This window comes from Rhincodon typus, chromosome 26 (assembly GCF_021869965.1).
Source record: "Rhincodon typus isolate 14 chromosome 26, sRhiTyp1.1, whole genome shotgun sequence".
Classification (NCBI taxonomy): Eukaryota; Metazoa; Chordata; class Chondrichthyes; order Orectolobiformes; family Rhincodontidae; genus Rhincodon; species Rhincodon typus.
Window position 1 is genome coordinate 41,701,467 of NC_063357.1, and position 26,808 is coordinate 41,728,274.

General features: G+C 41.7%; 1 protein-coding gene across 1 annotated transcript in view; it reads right to left on the reverse strand.

The window, feature by feature from the left end:
* Positions 1–26,211, reverse strand: part of ift22 (intraflagellar transport 22 homolog (Chlamydomonas)) — a 34,539-nt gene extending 8,328 nt beyond the window's left edge. The window contains exons 1-4 of the mRNA XM_020516620.2: positions 26,098–26,211; positions 24,244–24,326; positions 20,636–20,725; positions 18,418–18,620 (exon numbers count right to left, since the gene is read on the reverse strand). Of these exons, the coding sequence (XP_020372209.1) occupies positions 18,418–18,620; positions 20,636–20,725; positions 24,244–24,326; positions 26,098–26,136 (415 nt within the window). The 5' untranslated portion in view covers positions 26,137–26,211. The remainder of the gene's footprint in view (positions 1–18,417; positions 18,621–20,635; positions 20,726–24,243; positions 24,327–26,097) is intronic.
* Between the last annotated feature and the right edge of the window lie 597 nt (positions 26,212–26,808).

Genomic DNA, 26,808 nt, shown 5'->3' on the forward strand with positions numbered 1-26,808 from the left:
CACAGATGCTGCCAGACCTGCTGAGCTTTTCCAGCAACTTTGTTTTTGTTCTGGATATGTTTTGTTCCATTGGCTGACAGACCAAGCAGAGGTGGCAGCACAGTGGTACAAGGTCAGTAGGAAACTGCCCTGGGAGTCTACAACATTTAGTCTGGACCCCATGAAGTCTTATGGCTTCAAGCTAAACATAGGTAAGGAGACCTCCTGGTGGTTACCACGCACTGTTCTTGCTCGGCTGATGAATCAGTGCTCCTCCAACGAAAAACACTTGGAGGAAGCACTGAGGGTTGCAAGAGTGCAAAATATACTGTGAAATGTGGGGTTTCAATGTCCACCATCAAGAGTGGCTTGGCAGCAGCACTATTGATTGAGCTGGTCGGGTCCTAACGGATGTGTCAACTAGACTCGATCTGTGGCAGGTAGTGAGGGAACCAGCAATAGGGAAAACATACTTGGCCTCATCCTTACCAATCTATCCATGACAGTATCGGTAAGAGTGACCATCACACAGTCCATGTGCAAATGAAGTCTTGCTCTCACACTGAGAATACCCTCCATCTTGCGTGGCGCTATCACCTTACTATATGGGACAGACTTGGAACAGATCTAGCAACTCAAGACTGGGCACAATCTGCAACTTCATGGCCTGGCATATTCCCCCACTCAATTCTGGTTCAATGGAGAGTGCAGGACAGCATGCCAGAAGCAGAACCAGCCATACCTAAAAATGAGGTGTCCACCTGGTGAAGCTATTAAACAGGACTATTTGCATGCCAAACAACATAGGCAACAAGTAATAGAACAAAGAACAGTACAGCACAGGAATAGGCTCTTCAGCCCTCCAAACCTGCACCGATGCATTTTGCCCTTCCATATTAAAACTGTCTTCACTTACAGGATGCATATCCCTCTATTTTCTTTCCTATTCATGTATTCATCCATGTGCTTCTTGAATGCTGCTATTGTGTATGCTTCCACCAGCTGCTCTGGCAGTGTGTTCCAGGCACTCATGACCCTTTGTGTGAAAAATGTGCCTCACTCATCACCTTTAAACTTCCTCCCTTGTAGCGTGAACCTGTGTCCCTTAGTAATTGACCCTCCACCCTGGGAAAAAGCCTCATACTTTCCACTCTAAGCATGCCATTCACAATCTTATAAACTTCTTTAAGGTCACCCCTCAACCTCCTGCATTCTAGTGAAAACAAACATAGTCTATCCACCCTTACTTCATAGCTGAAATCCCCCATACCAGGCAACATCTCACTAAACCTTTACTGTACCTTCTCCAAAGCATCCACATCTTTCTGGTAATGCGGTGACCAAAACTGTACGCAATATCCCAAGTGTGGCCTAACCCAAGCTGCAGCATAACTTGTCTATCCTTATACTCAATGCCCCTTCCAATGAAGACAAACATGCCATAGGACTTTTTTTTACTAACTTATTTACCTACACTGCCACCTTCAGTGGTCTGTGGACGTGCACACCCAGAACGCTCTGCATATCAATACTCCTAAGGGTTCTGCCATTCATTGTATAATTTCCACCTGTACTTGATCTTCCAAAATGCATTACCTCACATCTGTCCGGATTAAACTCCATCTGCCATTTTTCTGCCCATGCCTCCAACAGATCTATATCCTGCTGTATCCTCTGACAATCCTCCTCACTATCTGCAACTCCACCAATCATTGTATCGTCTGCAAACTTACTAATTAGACCAGCTACATTTTTCTCCAAATCATTTATGTAGATCACGAACAGCAGAGGTCCCAGTACTGATCCCTGTGGAGCACCACTAGTCGCAGTCCACCATTCTTCCACCACTACTCTCTGTCACCTATGACTAAGCTACTTCTGTATCCATCTTGCCAGCTCACTCCTGATACCATATGACTTCACTTTTTGAACCAGAGACAGAGCTCACTAACAAAAAGACTAGTGGTAGTTGTAGGGGATTCTATAATTAGGGGGATAAATAGTATACTTTGTAAGCAGGATCAAGAGTCTCGCCTGGTGTGTTGCCTTCCCGGTGCCAGGGTAAGGGATATCTTTGACTGACTTGAAAGGATATTGGAGCGGTGGGGGAGGATCCAGTAGTCATGGTTCATGCCGGAACAAACAACATAGGCAAGACCAGGAAAGAGGACCTGTTCAGAGATTATCAGGATCTAGGAACCAAATTAAAGAACTGGTCCTCAAGGGTTATAATCTCTGGATTATTGCCCGAGCTACGTGCTAATTGGCATAGGGACATGAGAATAAGGGAAGTAAACACTTGGCTAAAAGAGTGGTTCCTTTTCATGGGACATTGGCATCAGTATTGGAACGGAAGGGATCCGTACTGTTGGATGGCCTCCACCTGAATCAAGCTGGGACCAATGTTCTAGTGAAAAGGGTAAATAGGCTGGTGGTGGGGGGGGGATGGTGAAACTTGCCCCATTGGGAAACAAAGCAGCAGGTTAACATCTCTAGTGGTCGATTCAATTACATGGAAAAATATGAAAGAAATGACAGGGAAGGAGAACTCAGGAGAGGTTATTAAAGTCTCCAGCACAGACACGAATAGGACAGAGTGTTTGGAAAGGGCTAGCAATCAAACTTCAAGCACACTGAATAAACGAATGACAATGAGAAGAGGGACGGTTAATACAGGACTGAAGGTGTTATATCTGAATGCACACAGTATAAGGAATGAGGTAAATGAGCTTGTGGCACAGATCGAAATTGGCAGGTATGACATGGTGGGCATCACGGAGACATGGCTGCAAGGGGATCAGGATTGGGAACTGAATATCCAAGGATATACATCCTATCGAAAAGGTAGGCAGGTGGGCCGAGGGGGTGGGGTTGCCTTATTAGAGAGAAATGAAATTAAATCAATAGGAAGAAACGAAGTAGGGTCAGATGGTGCAGAATCTGTGTGGGTAGAATTGAGGAACCACAAAAGGTAAGAAAACCATAGTTGGAGTTGTGTATAGGCCTCCAAACAGTAATCAGGAGCTGGGGTGCAAGATACACCAGGAGATAGAAAAGGTGTGTAGAAAAGGTGTGTAAGAAAGGCAAAGTCACAGTGATCATGGGGGATTTCAATATGCTGGTGGACTGGGAAAATCATGTTGGTAGTGGATTGCAAGAAAAGGAGTTTGTGGAATGTCTATGAGATGGCTTTTTGGAGCAGCTCGTGGTGAAGCCCACAAGGGAATAGGCAATACTGGATTCAGTGTTGTGCAATGAGGCAGACTTGATAAGGAAGCTTAAGGTGAAGGAACCCTTAGGAGGCAGTGATCATAATATGATTGAATTTACTCTGCAATTTGAGAGGGAGAAGATAGAATAAGAAGTAATGGTATTACAGCTGAATAAAGGCGAATACAGAGGTATGAGGGAGGAGCTGGGCAGAATTGACTGGAAGAGGAGCCTAGCAGGAAAGACAGTGGAACAGCAACGGAGGAGTTTCTGGGAGTAATTCAGGGGACGCAGCAAAAATTCATCCCCAAGGAAAAAGAAGCATGGTACAGGGAGGATGAGGCAACCATGGCTGACTAAAGAAGTCAGGGATAGCATAAAAGCAAAAGAGAAAGCATATAATGTGGTGAAGGGCAGTGGGAAACCAGAGGATTGGGAAGCTTACAAAGACCAACATAAGGCAACGAGAAAAGAAATAAGGAGGGACAAGATTAAATATGAGGGTAAGTTAGCCAGTAATATAAATGAAGACTGTAAGAGTTTCTTTAGAAATATAAAGGGCAAAAGAGAGGCAAATGTGGACATTGGACCACTGGAAAATGACGCTGGAGGGATAGTAGTGGGGAACGAGGAAATGGCTGAGGAACTGAATAATTACTTTGCACCAGTCTTCACTGTGGAAGACACGAGTAATATCCCAAAAATTCAACAGAGTCAGGGGGCAGAGGTCAGTATGGTGGCCATCACCAAGGAAAAGGTGCTAGTAAAACTGATTGGCCTGAAGGTGGATAAATCACCTGGACCAAATGGACTATACCCCAGAGTTCTAAAGGAGATAGCTGAAGAGATAGTGGAAGCGATAGTTGTGATCTTTCAGGAATCGCTACCGTCAGGGAGGGTCCCAGAGGACTGGAAAATCACTAATGTGACACCCCTGTTTAAAAAGAGTAAGGCAAAAGACAGAAAATTACAGGCCGATTTGCCTAACCTCAGTGGTGGGTAAGATTTTGGAGTTCATTGTGAAGGATGAGATATCTGAATATTTGGAAGCGTATGGTAAAATAGGGCAAAGTCAGCATGGTTTCATCAAGGAGAAGTCACGCCTGACAAATCTGCCAGAATTCTTTGAGGAAGTAACGAGCAGGGTAGACCAAGGGGAGCCAATGGATGTTATCTACCTGGACTTCAAGAAGGCCTTTGGCAAGCTGCTGCACAGAAGGCTGCTGAGTAAGATAAGGGCCTATGGTGTTAGAGGCAAGGTGCTAGCATGGATTGAAGATTGGCTATCTGGCAGAAAGCAGAGAGTGGGGATAAAAGGGTCTTTCTCAGGACGACAGCCGGTGTCAAGTGGCGTTCCGCAAGGGTCAGTGTTGGGACCACAACTTTTCACTTTATACATTAATGATCTAGATGAAGGAACTGAGGACATTCTGGCTAAGTTTGCAGATGGTACAAAAATAGATAGAGGGACAGGTAGTATTGAGGAGGTGGGGAGGCTGCAGAAGGATTTGGACAGGTTCGGAGAGTGGGCAAAAAAGTGGCAGATGGAGTACAACATGGGAAAGTGCGAGGTCATGCAATTTGGTAAGAACAATAAAAGCATGGACTATTTTCTAAATGGGGAGACAATTCAGAAGTCTGAAGTGCAAAGAGACTTGGGAGTTCTAGTCCAGGATTCTCTCAAGGTAAACTTGCAGGTTGAGTCAGTAGTCAGGAAGGCAAATGCAATGTTGGCATTTATTTTGAGAGGACTTGAATATAAAAGCAGTGATGTACTACTGAGGCTTCATAAAGCCCTGGTCAGGCCACATTTGGAGTATTGTATGCAGTTTTGGACCCCATATCTCAGTAAGGATGTACTGGCCCTGGAGCGGGTTCAGAGGAGGTTCACGAGAATGGTCCCAGGAATGAAAAGCTTAACATCTGAGGAACGTTTGAGGACTCTGAGACTATACTCATTGGAGTTTAGAAGGATGAGGGGGGATCTAATCAAAACTTACAGAATACTGAACGGCCTGGACAGAGTGGATGTTGGGAAGATGCTTCCGTTGGTAGGAGAGACTAGGACCTGAGGACACAGCCTTAGAGTAAAGGGAAGACCTTTTAGAACAGAGATAAGGTGAAACTTCTTCAGCCAGAGAGTGGTGAATCTATGGAATTCACTGCCACAGAAGGCTGTGGAGGTCAGGTCATTGAATACTTTTAAGACTGAGATAGATAGGTTCTCGATAATCAAGGGGATCAGGGGTTACGGGGAGAAAGCAGGAGAATGGGGTTGAGGAACTTATCAGCCATGATTGAATGGTGGAGCAGACTCGAATGGCCTAATTTCTGCTCCTATGTCTTATGGTCTAATTAAACAGCTCAGTGGAGGCGGCAACTCCACAAATATCCCCATCCTCAATAATGGAAGATCCCAGTGCCTTAGTGCAAAAAAGATAAAGCTGAAGCATTTGCAACAGTCTTCAGCCACAAGTGCCAAGTGGATTATCCATCTCGGCCTCCTCCAATGGTTCCCAGTATCACAGATACCAGTGTTCAGCCAATTTGATTAACTACACATAATATCAAGGTTGGAAGCACTGAATATGGGTCCCCCAAAAAATTTCCCGAAATAGCACTGAAGACTTGTGCTCCACAATTTGCTGCTTCCCTAGCCAAGCTCTTCGAGCACAGTTACAACATTGGCATCTAACCATCAACATGGAAAATTGCCCAGGTAAGTCCTTTACACAAAACACTAAAAGTACATTTTCTCACATGTACCTGCATCCTAGCACCCCACCCATTCCCATTTGACACCCTACTTACTTGGCATCCTACCCCAACCTACCTGGCACTCCACCTTCCCAGCACCCTAATATAACACTTATATGTACTTACTATTTGACAACACCTATCAATGTGGCTGTGAGGACCTTTAAATTTCAGAAAACAGTAGCTGATTGTTGTGAAAAGGGGACATGATTTGCTTTCCACTGACAGTTCTGCACAACAAAAGACTTGTTGGAATGAAAATACAACTCCACATTTCTGAAGGACTCTTGATTGGAATTTCCTTTCAGAAATACGGAGCTCTCTTTTCTCTAAAGACTAAAAATTAACATTGTCTCAAAAGCATAGATCTAAGAGATGATGATAATAATCTTACCAGAAACATTAGACAGAGGAGAAATTGCAGTTTTTCTATTTGCCGGGGTCTGCAAAGCATTAAAGTGAGTGGGAATTTGTGTGAGAATGCAACTTCTTGGAAAATCACCCAAAATGTTTTCGAATCATAGAATCCCTACAGTGTGGAAACAGGCCCTTCGGCCCAACAAGTCCACACCGACCCTCAGAGCATCCCACCCAGACCCATCCCCCTGTAACCCACCTAACCTACACTTCCCTGAACACTATGGGCAATTTAGCATTGCCAATCCACCTAGCCTGCACATCTTTGGACTGTGGGAGAAAACCAGAGCACCCGGAGGAAACCCATGCAGGCACGGGGAGAATGTGCAAACTCCACACAGACAGTCACCAGAGGGTGGAATCGAACCCGGGTCCCTGGCATTGTGAGGCAGCAGTGGTAACCATTGAGCCACCATGCTGCCCAGGCACAGGTTTAAGATTATTATCCTCCCTAGGCTGGAGAGGTAGTGGACAGTATGATACTTTATCTGCTGCAGTAATGTCCCAATGCTTAAATTAAGATTTGTCACATTGCTTTCTGCTCTAAGTAATTCTTCCCCAGGCAACAATAACTTTCAGAAATACAATATCTTTCACATTCAAAACACCCTAAAGAACACAGGATTATTGGGAAGAACAGAAATCCCAAACTATGGAGGAGACATTAGGTGAGGTGATTGAAGCCTGAGTGAAAATGTATCTTTTAAGGGAGTTTTTGAAACTAGAGAGACAGAGAATCACAAAAGGTCTCAAAAGTCAATTGTAAAATGACAAACAAACGTGACTTTGAAGCAGAAGTAGGCCATTCAGCCCCATGAACCTGCTACAACAATCAATAAGATCATAGCCAATCTGATTTGTGACCGCTACGCCACATTCTGGCCTACCGTTGATAATCTTTGGCTCCTTTGTTAGTCAAGAATCCAACCAATTTTGAAAAGTATTACATGACTCACCTCCAACCCTCAGGTGAACAGAGTTCCAAAAATCTAATGCCTTCCTAAAGAAAGTAGAATTCTCATCCTCATCTTAAATAGTCAATACCTTATTTTTAAAGCAGCGCTCCCTTGTTCTAATCCTTCTTGCAAGAGGAAATATTCATTTCTGATTCTTGTACTGCAGTTCCTTTGTAGTAAAGGCATTTGCCTTCCTAATTGCCGGCTGTGTGTGCATGTTAATTCATGTTCTTGTACAACTATACATGAATCGCTCTGAATATCAACATTTAAGTTTCACACCTTCTAAAAATTCTGCTTTTCCATCTTCATGAAGGGGGATTAATTATGCTGTGGAAACAGTATTTCTCCATTGTCCATAGCAGAGAAGCTCCTGACCTACATTCTCCTGAAGTACCAATTGCTGTGTCTGAGCAAACCCTCCTAGAGTCAGAGTGTGGCTTTCAACTTTCCAGAGGAACCCATGACATGGTCTTTCTTGCCAGACAAATCAAACAAAAATAACAAGAACACCACAATTACATTCATTGACCTGACCAAAGCATTTGATTCAGGAAATTATAAGGCTCTGTGAATTGTACTCCAGAGATTTTGATGTACAAGAAAGTTTGTCTCAATTCTGAAATAGCTTCACGAAGATATGAGTGAGAAGATCTGAAACAGATACCTTCAAAATCTGCACTGGTGTAAAAAAATGGCTATGTAATAGTCCCCATACTATTTACAATATACCTGGCATCACATGCCTTCTAGTCTGAATAGAATTTTTTAAAAACTTGGTCATATCTATACTAAAACTAAACTGACCACTATAGACATACATGACCTACAATATCTGGTATATTCCAGTTTTGTTGTCCACTCTGCACCAGATTTGCAAGGTGCACTCAATCTCTTCAACTCTGCAGTAAAAGGACAGTACTTGAATGTTGCCAAAATAAAATGTTATCCACCCATAGCTTGTCAGACAAATATTCCATTCATATAAATGTTAAGGGGGAAATCCCTGGAATATATTCTGATATCTTCTCAGTCGCATCTCTCAAGATTCTTTGATAAGAAGAACCAGCACTGGAACAGCTGTGCCAGTTCAGCCTTCTACAAACCACAGCAGAGAGCGTTGACAACAAAGATCTCTGCAAATCAACAAAACTAGTTCTACAGAATTGCCCTTATCCTATTCATTCACAGGATTGTTATTGACCAGACCAGACTCCTCAAATATCTTAAGAAGGTAGTCTGGACCCTAACTTCTCCTTATTGTAAAGGTAGATGTGAAGTGCGTGTTCCAGATGTGATGCAACTGGTCAAACAATTCAACATTAATCAAACAACAATTTATTTAAACACTATAGTTAAAATACAAACAAAAGAAAGAGGAATTTAGAATAACAACTATTTGGAAACTTAACCGAATAATAGATACAGCACCTATTACTAATTAACTGTTCCAATACAGCAATATCCCATAAACACACCCCTTGGCAAAAAGGTAAATTCAGACACACATTTTTACATGCAGTTCTCCAATCCAGGAGGAAACAACATCAAGAGAGATTTCAGAGAAAGTAGCTGTTAGGAATCATTTACTGAAGCTCCAACTCTTCTGGGACCATGCAGCTTCTGACTGCTACAGCTAAAAACATCTAGAAAGCCTGATCTGTGAGAACTGGCAAATATGTCACTCCCCTTCCATTGTTACAACTGTTTTTAAAAAAAAGCCTAAAGACCTCCCAAACTACTGATTTAGGCCGTCTCTGGTAGCCACTTTGTACCCTTTACAACTTCTCTTCAAAAGAAAATCTAGGACAAAATAACCTTTTCAAAGTGATAACATCGTCACACCTCCCCCCTTTTAAAAAAAAAGAACCATGAATATACATAGATCCATAGAATCCCTACAGTGTGGAAACAGGCCCTTCGGCCCAACAAGTGCACACCAACCCCCAGAGCACCCCACCCAGACCTATCCCCCTATAACCCACCTAATCTACACATCCCTGAACACTACGGCCAATCTAGCTAGCCTACACATCTTTGGACTGTGGGAGGAAACAGGAGCACCTGGAGGAAACCCATACAGACACCGGGAGAATGTGCAAACTTGAGGGTGAAATCGAACCCAGGCCCCTGGCGCTGTGAGGCAGCAATGCTAACGACTGAGCAACCGTGCCGTCCTAAAGGTAGTTTCATTTCAAAACCCTTAGTCTTACTCTATTAGCAGACTACAACACATACATTATGTTGACTCTAACCATGCAAACATTTACTATTACATTCTACTTCAGTCCGTTTACTCCTGCCACCGAACACCTTTGTCTATTCGTCCAAGTCGCAACAACGCGTTGGCAATTATGTTTTCTCGTCCTGCCACGAGTATAATTTTCAAATTGAATGGCTGCAATAATAAACTACATCTAAACAGTCTGGAATTTTTGTCCTTAAATTTCTCCAAAAACCTTAAGGGGTTATGATCAGTATATTCAATTGTCTCAGACATATTACTGGCAATATAAATGTTGAAATGTTGTAACACCAACACCAAGCTCAAAGTTTCCTTCTCAATTGTGGAATATTTCTGTTGATGAATATTCAATTACCTGATAGGTCTTTCTGTTCTCTTGTTGTCTTCTTGTAATAGTCCAGCACTAACACCCACATCACTCGCATCAATAGCCACCTTGAATGGCTTTGCGTAATTAGGTATCGCTAATACTGGGGGAGTGATTAACATAGCTTTCAGGCTGTCAAATGCTTTCTGACAGTCCGCCATCCACTGAAATTTTCTGCACTTCTTCAGTCAGTCAGTGGAGCAACCACACAGCTAAAATTCAGTACAAACTTTCAATTAAAAACACTCAATCCCAGGAATCATAGTACTGCCCTCTTCGTTGATGGTATGGGAAACTCCCCAATAACATTTGTTTTCACATTCCATGGGGCCATCTGTCCATGTCCAATAACTTGGTCCTTTTAGCCGTGATATTGCATAATGGAATGGCCTCTGGAAATCTAGTGGACATATCCATTATTGTCAACAAATACTGATTCCCACTTTTTGTTTTAGGCAGGAGTCCTACGCAATCAATTAAGACCCTTGTAAAAGATTCCTCAAATGCAGGAATGGGTATTAAAGGTGTTGGTTTTAACACTGCCTGAAGTTTTCCAATTACCTGATACACATGACATGTCTGGTGAAGTTCAACTACATTTTTATGCAGATCAGGCCAGTAAAAATGTTGTCGTATTTTGGCTTGAGTTTTTCTTACCCCTAAATGACCTCCTACTGGTAATTCACGTGCTACCCACAATACCACATTTCTATAACCCACTGGTAATACAACTTGATGAAATTCTGCCCATTTATCATCCGCCTGAATATGTGATGGTCTCTATTTCCTCATCCAGACTTGGTTTTTAAGATAGTAACGTTCTGGAATACACTCAGATTCTTCTTCTGTGTACACTATATGATACAACTGCTTCAAGTTTTCATCTTTCTGTTGTAACTCAGTTAACTTTTTTGAACTAAAAATATCCACTTTGTTGTCCACTTGTTCTTGTTTTTTTCTCAACTGTTTGATCAAACATGGTCTCTGATAATTTTACTTCAACTTCCTTATCTTTATTCTTTGATTTCTCCTGCTACAACCAGTGGCTTTCTGACCTTGTTATCACAGTCAGGAGAAATCCCAGGATGTACTTCCTGTAATACCTCAGTTGCCTGATTTTCCACTGGCTTTTCAGCCACTCTAGGCAGCACAGCTGTGATTCAGCTATATCATTACCAAGGACAAATTGTATTCCTGGAGCTGAGAGTCCATCCAGTATTCCTACCACCAATTCTTCACTTGTCACCGGATACTCCAACCTCACTTTACATAATGGAGCACTTCTCGTCTCACCATGAATTCCACATATTACCACTTATTCTGGCAAGTCCTTTGAATGACATATCTCCTCATCTCTCAAGATCAAATATTGACATGCTCCAGTATCTCTCAAAATTATAATTTCTTTACCTGCACCTCCAGGCATAGGTGAGTAAATCTTACCCTTGCAAGGAAATCGTTTAAAGAAGATCCGACACTTTCTTCTCAATCAACCTCCGACCAGATTCTACATTCCAGTGTAGCTTTTTAGCTTCCATAGTGCTTTCCTTTAGCACTTCAACAAAATTCACTGGCTTTCCTATTTTCCTACCTTCCCAGTGATTTTTCTAAACCACCAACACTGACTTCATGTGGCCTACTTTATTGCGGTGAAACCACCTGAGTTTTTTTTAAATTCTCTTTCCCCTTCATGGGTTTCCTTTTTAAACCTGTGTTAGATTCTCTTTATTATCTTCAATGAGATTTACCTTTCCCTTACCACCTGAGGATTTCTCTTTTCCTCAATTTCTATCCCTCGCTGATTGAAATTGATACCAGAAGCCAAACTTTGATTTATGAACCAACTCATAATCACCAGCCATTTCAGCTGCTATTCTTGCAGTTTTAAGTCTGTTCCTCCAATGAGTTCTTACTCCTTCATGAAATGAATTTTTGAACTCCTCCAAAATAGTCCTCTCTCTAAAAGCACATGTTTGATCTATTTTTAATACCTTTTAATACCTTTAATACCTTTTAATACCTTAGATTCCTGTCTATTGGCTTCTTGCACTAGCTCATATGCACTTAAGATGGCTTTTTTTAACCTCCTCATACTCCCCAGATACCTCTTCTGATAGTGATGATAATACCTCACTAGCTCTACCTACCAACTTTGCTTGGATCAACAAAACCCACATGGTCACCGACCAGTTCATTTGTTTAGCCACTTTCTCAAATGACATGATAAAAACTTCTACATCCTTCTCATCAAATTTAGGCAATGCTTGGACATATTTGAACAGATCCCCACCAGGCCTTTGGCTACGATGGGTATGTTCGTCATCACTATCCTCCTAAGGCTACCTTTACCTCCGTCCTTTAAGTCGATTATCCTCTCTAATTGCCAACTTCTGAAGTTCAAACTGTCTCTTTCTCCTTTTCTTCTGCAAGGGCCATTCTTTCCTTTTCTTTTTGTTCCGCCAGGGCTATTCTTTCCTTTTCTCTTTCCTCTGCTTTTAATCGTAATTCAAACTGTTTCAGTTCTTTTTACATACAAGTTTCTTCATCTGCAATTGAATTCTAGCCATTTCCAATTTCCAGCAAATTTAAATGTCAAGCAATTGCTGGAACTACCTCCCCTCTTCTCACAGAGGAAGGCAACTCCAACTCCAGTTTGTCTGCCAATGCCAACAGTTTTGCCTTGCTCACTTTTTGTAAAACTCCCAAAGCCACTTTTACCACTCCCAGAAAACTCTTAGTGACTGAAAGAGCCATTTCTACACAAGGCACACCCTGTTTAAACCAACCAAATTCAACACCCGAAACAAAAGACACTAACACCTACCAATCGCTGCCTTTGGGTCCAACAATCATAAACCCAAACTGGAATTACAGAATTTGATCCTGACAAGAGCCTCTAATTATGGACCAGACCAGACCCACTCAAAATATTTCAAGAAGCTAGTCTGAACCCTAACATTTTCTTATTTTAAAGATAGATGTGAAGTGCATACTCCAGATATGATGCGACTGGTCAAACTACTCAACATTTAAGAAAAACACAATTTATTTAAACACTGTTTTTAAAATACAAACAAAAGAAAGAGGAATTTAGAATAACTTAATTATTTGAAAACTTAACCGAATAATAGATACAGCACCTATTACTAATTAACTGTTCCAATATGGTAACATCCCATAAACACACCCCTTGAAAATATATTGCTATTCCTTTGGTGTCACTGGGTCAAAAACCTGTTAACATTCTCACTAATAGCGTTGTGGAGGCACATAAACTACAGTGGTTGAAGAAGGCTACTCACAGCTAGATAAATTGAATAAAGAAAGGTAAATTCAGACACACATTCTTACACGCAATTCTCCAATCCAGAAGGAAACAACATCAAGAGAGATTTCATAGAAAGTAGCATTTACTGAAGCTCCAACTCTTCTGGGACCCAAACAACTTCTGACTGATACAGCTATAAAAAACTAGAAAGCCTGATCTGAGAGAACTGTCCACTCCCCTTCCATTGTTACAATCATTAAAAAAATCCTAAAGACCTCCTAACCTATTGACTTGGGCCGTCTCCAGTTGCCACTTTGAAACCTCTACCTTTACAACCTCTCTTCAAAAACACCCAGGACAAAATAATCTTTTTAAAGAGACAGTATGATCACAGGATGTAGACATCAGTCCCTGGGCCAGCATTTATCCCTAGTTGCCCTTTGAGAAGGTGGTTGTGAGCTGCCTTCTTCAACCACTGCAGACCATGTGGTTTACATGCCCCCACAATGTTATTAGTGAGGATGTTAACAGGTTTTTGACCCAATGACACCAAAGGAATAGCAATATATTTCCAAAATTCTATAGACTCTGGAACAGTTGCTGCAGATTGGAGGGAGCTAATGTAACTTCACTATTTAAAAAAGGAGGTAAAGAGAAAACATGAAATTATAGACCAGTTAGACTAACATCGGTAATGGGTAAAATGCTAGACCATTGTAAAAGATTTAATAACAGAGCACTTAAAATACAGTGACAGGATCCAACAGAGTCAGCATGCATTTCCAACAAGGAAATAATGCTTGACAAATCTACTGGAATTTTGAGGATGGACATTGTAGAGATGATAAGTGTAAGCCAGTGGATCTTGTTTATTTGGACTTACAGAAGGGCTTTTGAGAAGGTCCCACATAACAGACTAGCATGTAAAATAAAGCACTTGGGATTGGGGATATTGTACTGATATGGATAAGGAAGAGGTTGGCAGACAAAGTGAACAAATAAATGTTTTTGTTTCCCCAAGTGGCTGCCAGTGATCAGTGGGGTATCACAGAGATCAGTGCTTAGAGCCCAGATATTCGCAGTATATATTAATGATTTAGATGAGAGAACTAAAGGTAATAGTTTGCAGATGACACAAAATTGGGAGGAAGGGTGTACTGTGAGGAGGATGTAGAAATGCTTCAGTGTGATTTGGAAAAGCTAAGAGAGTGGACAAGTGTATGGCAGATGAAGCATAACGTGCTTATTACAGATACCAAGGTAGTGAAAACAGAGAGGCAGATTACTATCTTAATGGCAATAGATTGGGAAAAGGGGGGAGGTGCAATGATACCTGGGAGTCCTTGTACACCGCTGTAAATAAGCATATAGATACTGCGGGCAGTGAAGAAGGCAAATGGCATGTTGGCCTTCATAGTGAGAAGATTCAAGTATAGGAGCAGGGATATGGTCTTGGAGAAACCACACCTGAAGTACTGGATACAGTTTTGGTGTCCTTATCAGAGGAAGGATGTTCATGGAAGAATGCAATGAAGGTTTACCAGACTGAGTCCTGGGACAATAGGACTGATATATGGGGAGAGACTAGATCAGTTAGGACTATATTTGCTGGAGTTTAGATGAATGAGGTGGGTGAGATCTTACAGAAACCTATAAATTTCTAACAGGACTAGACAAGATAAATACAGGAAGGATGTATGTGATGACTGGGGAGTCCAGAACCAGGGAACACAGTTTAAGGTTTTTGAAAAGATTTGTAGCTTGTGTTGTGGATGAGGTTGTAGACTTGCTCGCTGAGCCAGTGTGTCTGAGTGCAGATGTTTCATCACCATGCTAGGTAACATCATCAGTGCACCTCCAGTGATGCGTTGGTGTTCTGTCCCACTTGTTATTTATATGCTTCGGTTTGCTGGGATGGTTGGCATCACTTCCAGTTCTGTTTTACATTAGTTTGTAAATCAGGTCCACTTCAATGTGTTTCTTGATGGAGTTCCTGTTGGAATGCCAGGCCTCCAGGAATTCCCTGGCATGTCTCTGTTTGGCTTGTGCTATTGTGGATGTTTTTAAGGTCTTAGTAAAAAGTTGTAGCTCAGGTTGTAGATGCAGTTGTTTGTTAGCTTGCTGAGCCGGTTGTTCCGTGGTATGCAGACATTTCGTTACCCTTCTAGGCAACATCATCAGTGCGACCTCTAATCTAAGCGTTAGTGTTCTGCTTCCTTCCGGATTTATATAATCCTTTGGTGTAATGGTCTTGTCGCTTTCAGTTCTATTGTTTTAGTAGCGATCTGTATGTGGGGTCTGTTTCTATGTGTTTGTTAATGGAGTCCCGTGTCAAGAACCAGGCTTCCAGAAATTCCCTTGCAATGTCAGGTGTTCGCTTGTCCCAATATGGTCACTTTGTCCCAGTCGAACTGATGGCTCTTACTGTCTCTGTGTATTGAGACAAGTAAATATTGGTCGTGTCTTTTTAATGCCAGCTGGTGTTTGTGTATCCTGGTCATCAGTTTCCTCCCTGTTTGTCCAATGTAATGTTTATTGCACTCACTGCATGGTATTCTGTATATCACGTTGGTCTTGTTTACTGTTGGTATTGGGTTTATAGTCTTTGATAACATTTGGCATAGTGTTGCTGTAGATTTGTGTGCAATCATGATTTTATGTGGTCTTAGGAGTCTGGTAGTCATTTCTGATATATTTTTGATGTAGGGTAGCAATGCTAGTGTCTTCTTTTGTATCATGTCCTCTAACTGTCATTTGTTTTGTAGACATCTGCAGATGAAACTTTTTGGGTATCCGTATTCAGTGAAAACTTTCTGCAGGTGTTCCTCTTCCATTCCCCAGAGTTCTGGGGTGTTGCAATGTGATGCGGCTTATTTAAATAGTGCCTTAAAGCAGCTCTGTTTGTGTATGGTGGGGTGGTTGCTATTGAAGTTAAGGATTTGGTCCAGGTGTGTGTGGCCTTCCTGTTTGCTCAGGTCCGGAATTTGCCATTAGTCAGTCTCTCTACCATTATGTCTAAGAATGGGAGCTATTTGTTGTTTTCTTGCTGTTTAGTGAAATTTATGTTTACAAAGATGTTGTTGACAAGTTGGTGGGTTTCTTCTAATTTTGTGTGTTTGATTATTACAAATGTATTGTCCATGTATCTTACCCAAATTTTCAGTTGAATTATAGAAAGGACTATGTGTTCCAATCGCTGCATCACTGCCTCCGCAATGAGACCTAAGATGGGGGATCCCATCGGTGTGCCGTAGATTTATTTGTACATCTGTCCGTTGAACATGAAGTGCGTGTGAGGCATAAACCTAGCTGTTTCAGTAAGCTATCCTTGCTGATGTTGTTGAACTTGTCAACAAGGAAGCAAAGAAAAGGGAATCCTAGATTCCACTTCCTCATAGGATGTCCTGCCTGATGTTTCCTTAGATATGTGGGATGAGAATTGGTCTGTTAAGAGTCACATGAAAACACACTGCAAAACTTTCATCTTTGAGCAGATATTGAGGAATAGCCAATTGGCAACATCAATATCATTACAATGAATACCAAAATGCAATTTGCCTTCGTCACTGCTAGTTGTCTCTTCATGCTAACTCTGTATCCCATACACACTTACACATCTACAATCAGCATTTACAGGTTTTACACATTTTCAGAAATACAATGTTATTATTACTAGCAAAGTGAATAACCTCACACTTTCGCGTATTGTTCTCAATCTGCCACATTGTTTTCCATTCACTTAACCTCTCCATATCTCTTTGTAGCCTGTGTCCTCTTCACAACCAGTATTCCCACCTAGATTTGTATAGTCAGCAGAATAAGTCAAAGAAACAGAGAGTAATTTATTTATAGCACCAACATAGATTGTAAATAGCTGCGGCTCCAGCATCAATCCTTGTGGCATCCCACAAGTTACAGGCTGACAATGCGAAAATGCCCATTTATCCCTAATTTCTAAAATGACTCTTCTTCAGAACTGCAGAAATTTTAAAAGACATATTGGACTCAAACCATTAACACTGTTTCTATTTTGATGATGCAGCCAGATCTGCTGAGTTTCTCTAGCACTTTCAAAAGAGACTATCTTTCATATTAGAAAGACTTTTCTCCATAATAAATAACAGACCAATCTTTCTTGGAGCATTTGTTTTGCAATAGAGTATTCTTCTGTTGAAAATTTTGGATTTTTTTCTGAAATGTTTCCCATTGTTTATGAGAAAGTTGCAGAGATTATATAAAGATGTTTCATAAAGATGGGGGTGAGGAGCATATCAGCCATGATTGAATGGCAGAGCAGACTTCGATGGGCCGAATGGCCTGATTCTGCCCCCATATCTTATGAATTTATGAATTTCAAAATCCCGAGTGGTCTCCATCACCCCCACCGAATTCTGCCAAACCACCCCCCCACCCCAACCTACCCTAAGCGCTCATTCATTTGCCTGGCACCCTAACCCCTTAAACAACTGTCACTTACCCGACACTTACCTACATGCTCACCCTTTCACAGAAACCGAAGTGTCTAAAGTGATTTAATTCACAGCATACAGCAGCTACTGCTATGACAATGGTTTGCTGCACCCTTACTATCCTGAACTTCATGGAAACTGCAAGGTTTCAGATACACTAGATTTAGATTTTATTGTCATGTGAACTCGAGTACAGGAATAGAGGAGTACAGTGAAAAGTTGCTGTTGTTCAGCGCCAACTTACTATACAAAAGACAGAGTTAAAAACAGAAGCATAAATAAAAGAAACAGCTGTAAGAAAAGGAAACATCTTGATCATTCCCCTGCCTCCTCTAAGTCCTCGCTGCCAGAAAAAACAAAGACACAAAGTCCATCCCTCAGTCTTCAAACACTCAGGTGCCCCGGGTTTCTGCACACCGCTGCAGCCAGAGTGCCGCTAAAGGAGCAGGGATTGGAGTCGCTGGTGAGAAATGCAGAGCTCTGTCCTAATGCAAAAACGTAGGAGCAGCAGGGCAATCTGACTGTGATTGCACTCCTCAGACAATCTGGCCCTTTTTTAAAAAAGAGGAACTAGAAATGATGTGATTTTTCACGCTAAACCTTTAACAATAAAGATTCTCCCAATTTCATGCAGAGGAAAGAGTCTTTGTCTACAAGTTCTATTTGATATCAGAGGTGTTTGATTGTTGATTAGACAGCAACAGGCCATTTAGCTGTTGTCGACAGTAATGTCATTCCTTCACACTTACCCAGGTTAGGCCGTCCTTTGCCAGTTGCTGAGTTGGGTTTATGGTGAGCAACCAGAAGACACTGAGAGTCATGTAACCGTGGCTGCTGTACAAAGGAGGAATAGAACATCTCAATTTCCTTCAGGTGGCTGGGCACATCAACGTTAAACACAATGACAACTCCATTGGAATCCTTCATTAAAGCTGGCCAGCAAGTCTCAAACCTTCAGAGGGGAAAAGAACAACTTCACAAATTTAGCTTTATGCTTATAGTAAACAGGAGAGTCATAGAGTCACAGAGCACGGAAACAGACCCTTGGGTCCAACCAGTCCATGCCCAACATAATCCCAAACTAAACTAGTCCTAACTACCTTCTCCTGGCTCATATCCCTCCAAACCTGTCATATTTATGTACTTATCCAAATGTCTTTTAACATTGTAACTGCACCCACATCCACGACTTCCTCAGGAAATTCACTACACACGCGAACCACCTTCTGCATAAAAAATTTGCCCCTCGTGTCTTTTTTAAATCTCTCTCCTCTCACCTTAAAAATGTGCCTCCTCGCCTTGAAATCCCCCATCTTAGGGAAAAGACAACTACTATGAACTGTATCTATATCTCTCATTATTTTATGAAATTCTATCAGGTTACCTCTCAACCTCTTATGCTCCAGTGAAAAAAGTCCTGGCCTATCCAGCTTTTCTTTATAATTCAAACCTGTCATACCTGACAACATACTGGTAAATCTTTCTGAACCCTCTCCAGCTTAATAATATCCTTCCTATAACTGGGTAACCAGAACGGGACACAGTATTCCAGAAGTGGCCTCACCAATGTCCTGTACAACCTCATGCATGTATGCAGAATGTAAACTATCAATGTGTCAGATCTATTAAGTATTCAAGTATATATCTCCAGTAGAAATGTTACAGATTAATCAATTAGCAATCTTATTTTCTGAATTTTTGAAGAAGCTGCTTATGGAATTTGATTCACATTCTCATTGCCTCACATCAGTTTGATAAATTACATGGAATATACAGACTCAAACAGGTCATTCAGCCTGTCAAGTCTGTGCTGACATTTACCTCCGCAAAGGTAAGGGCTGGTGTAAGTTAATATTGGATAATCATTTCAGAGAGAAAGGAAGAAGGATGGGACGAGTGCCAAACGGAACATAAATACTAGCATGGAATTGTTCAGCTACGACGGTGACATAACTTCTTGTAATTCTATAAAATGTAGTGATCCCAGTTGTTATTACTGGACTCGTTAGACCGCACACTGAAATATGACTTGATAGATCGAATGGTTTTAATTTAATGAGGTGATCTTTCAATGGAACACAAGCACTAAATGTTGTATATCTGGTTTTAACAATAAAACATGTGTTTATTATGCAAAAAAAAGATAAAATAGAAGAAACCAAGCTATTTACATGAAATACAATTTGAAAGATTTTGAAACAGTAAAAATTCCATTTATTAACAGCAGCCCTTTCCTTTTCAATCATATCTATAGGTTTGACATAACGGCTGCTTTCAATTCCTAGTCTTGGGAGTCTGTAAGCCTCTTCTTCAAAAATTCATAAAACAGAGTTTCGACTCTCTCAGTTTCAAATAACCCCTTCAGGTTCTAACCAAACACTGGCGGTCTGGAACTAAAAGTGAGATAACCTACTTCCTAACTTTTCTAAACTAACTGCTTTCTCCAGGAGAATTTCGTCAGAAATTCTAAAGAAGAGTCCTGACCCGAAATGTCAACTTTCCTGTTCCGCTGATGCTGCCTGGCCTGCTGTATTCCTCCTGCTCCATACTGTGTTGACTTTGCAAGCTATGATGTTTCCCTCTAATCAAACAAAACACCAATTCCTGATTCTTCTCACTGAAAGCAGATTAATGCCTCCAGACTTTACTCTGTCCAATCATAAAACTGTCCCTTTGGAAACAAATTCCCATTCTCACCCCCAAGAACTCCCTCTCTCATACTGGTTAACTGGAACTTAGGAAAATGAGAGCTGATCTCATTCAAACATGCAAGATTGTGAAGGGATTTTATAGGGTGGACATGTTGAGGTTATTTCGCTCCAGGCTGGAGAATTGAGAACACAATCTCAGGATATGGGGGGTGATGATTTGGGACTGAGAAACTTCTTTACACAAAAGCTTCTGAATCTTTGAAATTCTGAATCCCCTGAAGCTTGTGGACACTCATTTGATAAAAATACTACTTACTTCTGATCACCAGAGCAGTCCCAGAGTTCCACTTCGCAACCAATATTTTTCCCATTGGCAATCACATTTGGACATTCATACTCTAGAATCCTAGAAGATGAGATCACTTGCTTAGTATTAATAAACTCAACTTACATAAAACTTAAAATATATAAAACTATGATATTCAAAATGATCTCAGGCGGACAGGCCAGTTGATATACATATAACACATTCATCAGAACTAATATTTCCTCATTTCTTCTGTTTTATTGCAAACATTAATTAGTTCTTTATTTTCTTCTTTCGTGGTATGTTGATGTTGCCAACATTTGTTGCCCATCCCTAAACCCAGAGTGATGTTTGAAACCAGTTAGTCAAGAGAATCAGTTACTATTGTAGGACTAACAACCTTTTGTTGCACGAAGGGGTGCTACACTGCATTAAAGGTGCTAACTAAATACAAGTTGAGGCAGGTTAGCTCAGTTAGCTAGTTCAGATTAATGCCAATAGTATGGGTTAAATTCATGTTCCTGAAGTAGACGTGGGGCCTCTCCATTCCCCCCTCCCCCAAAATTGAGTAGAAAGCAATGGCAAACGACTATTGACAAAAGCTGCCAATAGAAACAGCTCAGAATGAATCATCCATCGGCAGTCAATGAGCCAAGGACCCACCATCAGCACACACAGATGGAATAAATACGTATCGTTGTCAGCAGTGAACACATTAAAATTGCCTTTCAATGACATTACCTGGGTTTGATTCGAGTAACAGGATTTGAAAGAACAAGTGGGAAGATAATTGACTTATTTCCAAGTAAGAGGGAGAAGGGAATCTAAAATAAAAAGAAAAAAAAATGCCTCAAATCTGAAGAAACAGCTCCCAAGCTAAATTAGGGAGAACGATTTGCCTCATAAGACTGGGAGCATAACTATACAAAGTGCACCAATAGGGAAAGCATGGAATCAAAAACAGCTGAACTGCCGGGTCAAGAAAGGCATACAAAAAGTAAAAATTGCAAAGCTGCTGTGCTTGCCATAGTTTCACTAGAAACTGCAGCATGTACGAAGCAACTTAATTGCCTCATCAACTGAAAAATTACATGCACTTTGAATATGAATATGCAAATAATTGTTGTTTGTCTCCTGTATTGTTTTAGAAGGTGGTGCAGGCTCGTCAGGTTGTTTGTTGATGTATATGGGAACATTTTCTGCACTTTTTGTAATCTCTTCCTTGATGGCGATCATAACCTCTGCCTCTCTACATATTGCAAGAGGTAGGCCATTTGCAAAGGAGATCCTTCTCTGTTTCTTATGTTCTGTTGGAAGAGTATTCTGAACCAGTGGGGGAGCAGCAGGAAAAAGTCAGTGCGACCAGCCGCGGGGGTAAAAGCAGCACTAAGTTAGTGAGAACACAACAGGCAAGAGTGAAACCAGCAATGAGGATCAAAGCAGGGTGGAGCCAGAGGGGAATAGCAATATTCAATACCAATTATTCAATAGGACTCCTTTGTCCTAGATCACTCAAACTAGAAAAACAGCATCCATGAAGGTGCCAACCTCTTTGAACATCTCCAAGAGGGTCCAGAGAGTGTAATATTAGAGTTATGTCTGCCCAGTTAGGAAATAGATGAGAAGCAATTTCTTCTCTCAGAAGGTAGTGAATTTGTGGAATTAGAGTCATAAAGTCAGAGTCATAAAGCACGGAAACAGACCCTTCGGTCCAACTTGTCACACTGACCAGACATGCCAATCCGATCTGGTCCCATTTGCCAGCATTTGGCCCATATCTCTCTAAATCCTTCATATTCATATCCAGATACCTGTTAAATGTTGTAATTGTACCCACCTCCACCACTTCCTCTGACAGCTCGTTCCATAACCTCTAACAACCTCTAAGAAAAAGTTACCCCAGGTCTTTTTTAAATCTTTCCCCTCTCACCCTAAATCTATGCCTTCCATTTTTGGATTCCCCCACCGTGAGAAAAAGACCTTGGCTATTCACCTTATCCATGCCCCTCATGATTTTATAAACTTCTAGAAGGTCACCCTTCAGCCTCTGACCCTCCAGGGAAAAAAGCCCCAGCCTATCTAGCCTCTCCCTATAATTCAAACCCTCCAGTCCCAGCAAAATCCTTGCAAATCTTTTCTGTACTCTCTCAAGTTTAACAAGATCCTGCTTAAATTATGGCACCACATTAGCCAACCTCCAGTCTTCTGGCACCTCACCCGTGGCCATCGATGATACAATTATCTCTGCTAGGGGCCAGCAATCTCTTCCCTAGATTCCCACAAAGTTCTGGAAAAAACCTGATCAGGTACTGGGGATTTATCTACCTTTATGCATTTTAAGACCTTCAGCACCTCCTCTTCTGTAATATGAACTCTTTTCAAGATATCACTCTTTATTTCTCCATGTTGTCTAGCTTCCATATCCTTCTCCACAGCAAATACTGACACCAAATATTCATTTAGAATCTGACCCATCTCCTGATTCCACACATAGATGGCCACATTGATCTGTAAGGGGCCTTATTCTCTCCCTGGTTACTCTTTTGACTTTAATGTACTTATAGAATTCTCCTTAACCCCATTTGCCAGGGCTATCTCTTGTCCTCTTTTAGCCCTCCTGATGTCCCTCTTAAGTATACTCCCACTGCCCTTATACTCCTCTAGGGATTCACTCGATCCCAGCGGTCTATACCTTACATATGCCTGCTTTTCCTTGACCAGATTCTTAATTTCTCTAGTCATTCAGCATTCCCTGCAACTACAAGCCCTGCCCTTCACACTAATAGGAACATACTATCTCTGAACTCTTATTATCTCATTTTCAAAGGCCTCCCAATTCCCAAATGTTCCTTTGCTTGTGAATAGCCTCCCCCAATCAACTTTTGAAAGTTCCTGTCCAATACCATCAAAATTGGCCTTACTCCAATTTAGAACTTTAACTTTTTGATCAGTTCTATCTTTTTCCATAACTATTTTAAAACTAATAGAAGTATGATCAAAGTACTCCCTCACTGACACCTCAGTCACTAGTCCTGCCTTATTTCCCAACAGAAGGTCAAGCATTGCTCCTTCTCTAGTAGGTAAGTCCACGTATTGAATAAGAAAGTTTTCTTGTATACACTTAACAAAGTCCTCCCCATCCAATTCTTTAAAGCAGCAGACTATGAAGGCTGGGTTGTTAAGCATGCTGAAGGCTGAAATAGACAGATTTTTAAACAGTAAGGGGAATCAAGGGTTATGGGGAAAACAAGTGGAGGATTATCAGATCAGCCATGATCTTGTTACCACTTCCACACTTTACAGTATTATGGTCATCACAGGCATGTCTAATCTGTGTATATCTGATACCCGTGTCCACATTGATATTTCCAGCGGTGACCATTAGATGGCAGCTTGAAGCAGGAGATTTTCTGTTCCTCTCCATCCCTGATCTCAGTAACCAATCACCTGTGTTATAAACTGCAAACCCTCAACAGCCTGGAGGTGCCTGTGGCTCAGTGGACTTTTCAGAACAAAATGTGTAATAAGATGGTAAATATCTGCTATCAGCGCAGCAACTGCTTTTATAAAAGATGGTCAGACAGGAAGTGCCATTTTAAACAAAATTACTCACAGACCTGACACCTTGTGTTGGGCTGTAATCACCACCAATGGCTTCAGTTGCATCTGACAGAAAATTTGCCAAAACAGATTTTCCACTCTGCAATTGAGAAATTCAAGGGTGTGTAAGTATACAGCAACCAGACTAGAAGTTACTGTGGATGACTGCAGTAGCACATGGTATTAACAGAAACCTGGTTTAGGGCCGACTATACTTTTCCACTTAATGAACCCCCCCACTCCTGTCCTGGCTACATCTTTAACTGTTTGTCCATCAAGGTCATTGCAGTGACGGTCTAGTTCTGGTCACCAAATTACGCCCTAGTTTGAGTCCCTACTCCTTTGGCACGTTTATCTCTGAGCATCTCACCTTACTCCACTTCTGTCACCTCCCAAATGCAAAAAGTATCTTCTCATGGAGATAGCTTCACTGCTTTCCTTCCTTAGGGTCTACATTGAGCTTCTGCAGGCACCTTGCAAAAGAAGTAGACCCCAAATAATTTACACTGGAGTTTTAAAACTCCAACAACTTAGCCTTTGGGGATCCTCCACTGACCACACTTTTAAAGCTATTAATTTACTCCATCACACTCACTTATACAATTTTGCCATTTAGAAAATCAGAATACGATCCAGCAGAGCCAACATAGTTTGTCAAAGGGAAATTGTTTTATTAATTCTGTAGAATTCCTTAAATATGTGAAGAAACAGGGAATAAGCAGATGTAGTGTATGGGCAATTTCACGGCTTGGGCTGATAAGTGGCAAGTAACATGTATGCCACCCAAATGCAAGGCAATGACCATCTCCAACAAGATAGAATGTAACCATTTTACCTTGATATTCAATGGCATTACCATCACTTTAACCCCTTTCTGTGCAGGGGACGACTTTAATTTTTCAGATGTTAGTTTTAGATGCTTCCAAGTTTACCAGCAGGATAATATAGAACTCCAAAAGAATACAGAGAAAAGGTCATGGTGGAGAGGACAAATAGATGACAGGTGAGGTTCACTGCAAAAAGGTGTGAAGTAATGCATTTTGGTTGGAAAATCGTGGATAGGTAATACAAAATAAGGGGTTCAATTTGTAAAGGGGGTGCAATACTAGTGTGATTTTGATGTATATGAGCACAGATCATTTAGGAGTGGCAGGACAGGTGGAGTGAGCAGTTAATAAAGCATGAAATATCCTGGGCTTTATTAATACGGACATGGAGTATAAAAGCAAGGAAGTGACGCTGAACTTGCAGAAGACTTGGTTTTACCTCTGCTGGAGTACTGTGTACAGTTCTGGGTGGCACATTATAGGAAGGACGTGAACTCATCGGAGAGGGTGCAGAAGAGATTTACAAGAACGGTTTCAGGCACGAGGAACTTCAATTACGAGAATAGATTGGAGAGGGTGGAGAGTGTATAGAAGTTTACAAAAACATGAGGGGGCTGGATTGAGTAGGTGGGGACAATTTGTTCCAGCTCATTTAAAGGATCAGGAATGAGGGGACACAGTTCCTACTATCTCTGAGTCCCTAATTCGAGATTTATTGAATTAAAATCCACCATCTGCTATTGCAGGTATCGAACTGCGTCCTGAGAACATTATCAGGATATCTGAATGAATAGTCTAGCGATAATACCATTAGGCCATTACCTCTCCATTATAATAACCATCCAACACCCTCTTGAATACCTCAATTCAACCTGTCTTTACCACATTCCCAGACAGTGCATTCTACAGAGCTGGCGTCTCCATTCTCCATTCTCCACCCCCCATCGCGCGCTCTCTCTCTCTCTCACAAACTGTCCTCTTCATTCATCCACTCTTTCTCCCGTATTCCTCCATCCCCAGTTCCCATGCCCGTCTTTAAAGTACCTCTCGGGGTCCGAGCAGCAACAATTTGATGTTAAACATGGCGGCTGGTCAGGTGACCGCCGCTTCCGTTACCATGGAAATTGCCTCACGCTCCGCCGCGACTGAAGACCCCGCCCTCCCCCAGCCGTGACCCCGCCGAACGTCTCCAATAGGGCGTCAAAATCCCCGCTCCCAATGGCCCCGCCCTCCACGCGTTGTCCCCGCCCCTCCCCACTGACCTCGCCCCCTCCCCACTGAACCAGGTCACCCATTTTTCTGAAGGGTCCCGAACCGTCAGCTTTTCTGCTCGTTGGATGCTGCCTGGCTAGCTGTGTTCTTCCAGCTCCAGCATCTGCAGTCCTTACTATCTCTATTATGACACGGGGCTAAGACTGTTATACGGAGTTAGGCCACAGGTTAGCTATGGCCTGAATGAATAGAGGAGCAGGCTCGAAGGGCTGAATTGCCTACTCCAGTTCCTGTGTTCCTCCACAACTAAAAGGCTGGTGGATATTGATAGCTTACGGTCCCTTGGGCTCACAACCCCAGCTCCATGTCTGTGGTCTAATTTACCCGGAGTCGAGTTCCTTCTCAGTATGAACCCACCTCTGCCCCTCCGCTTTGTGGAGTTTCCACATTCTCCCTATGTCTGCCAGCTGCTTCAGTTTACTTTCAAAGTTTAAAGATGAGCATTGGCCATGCTAAATTGTCTGTAGTGTTCATGGATGTGTA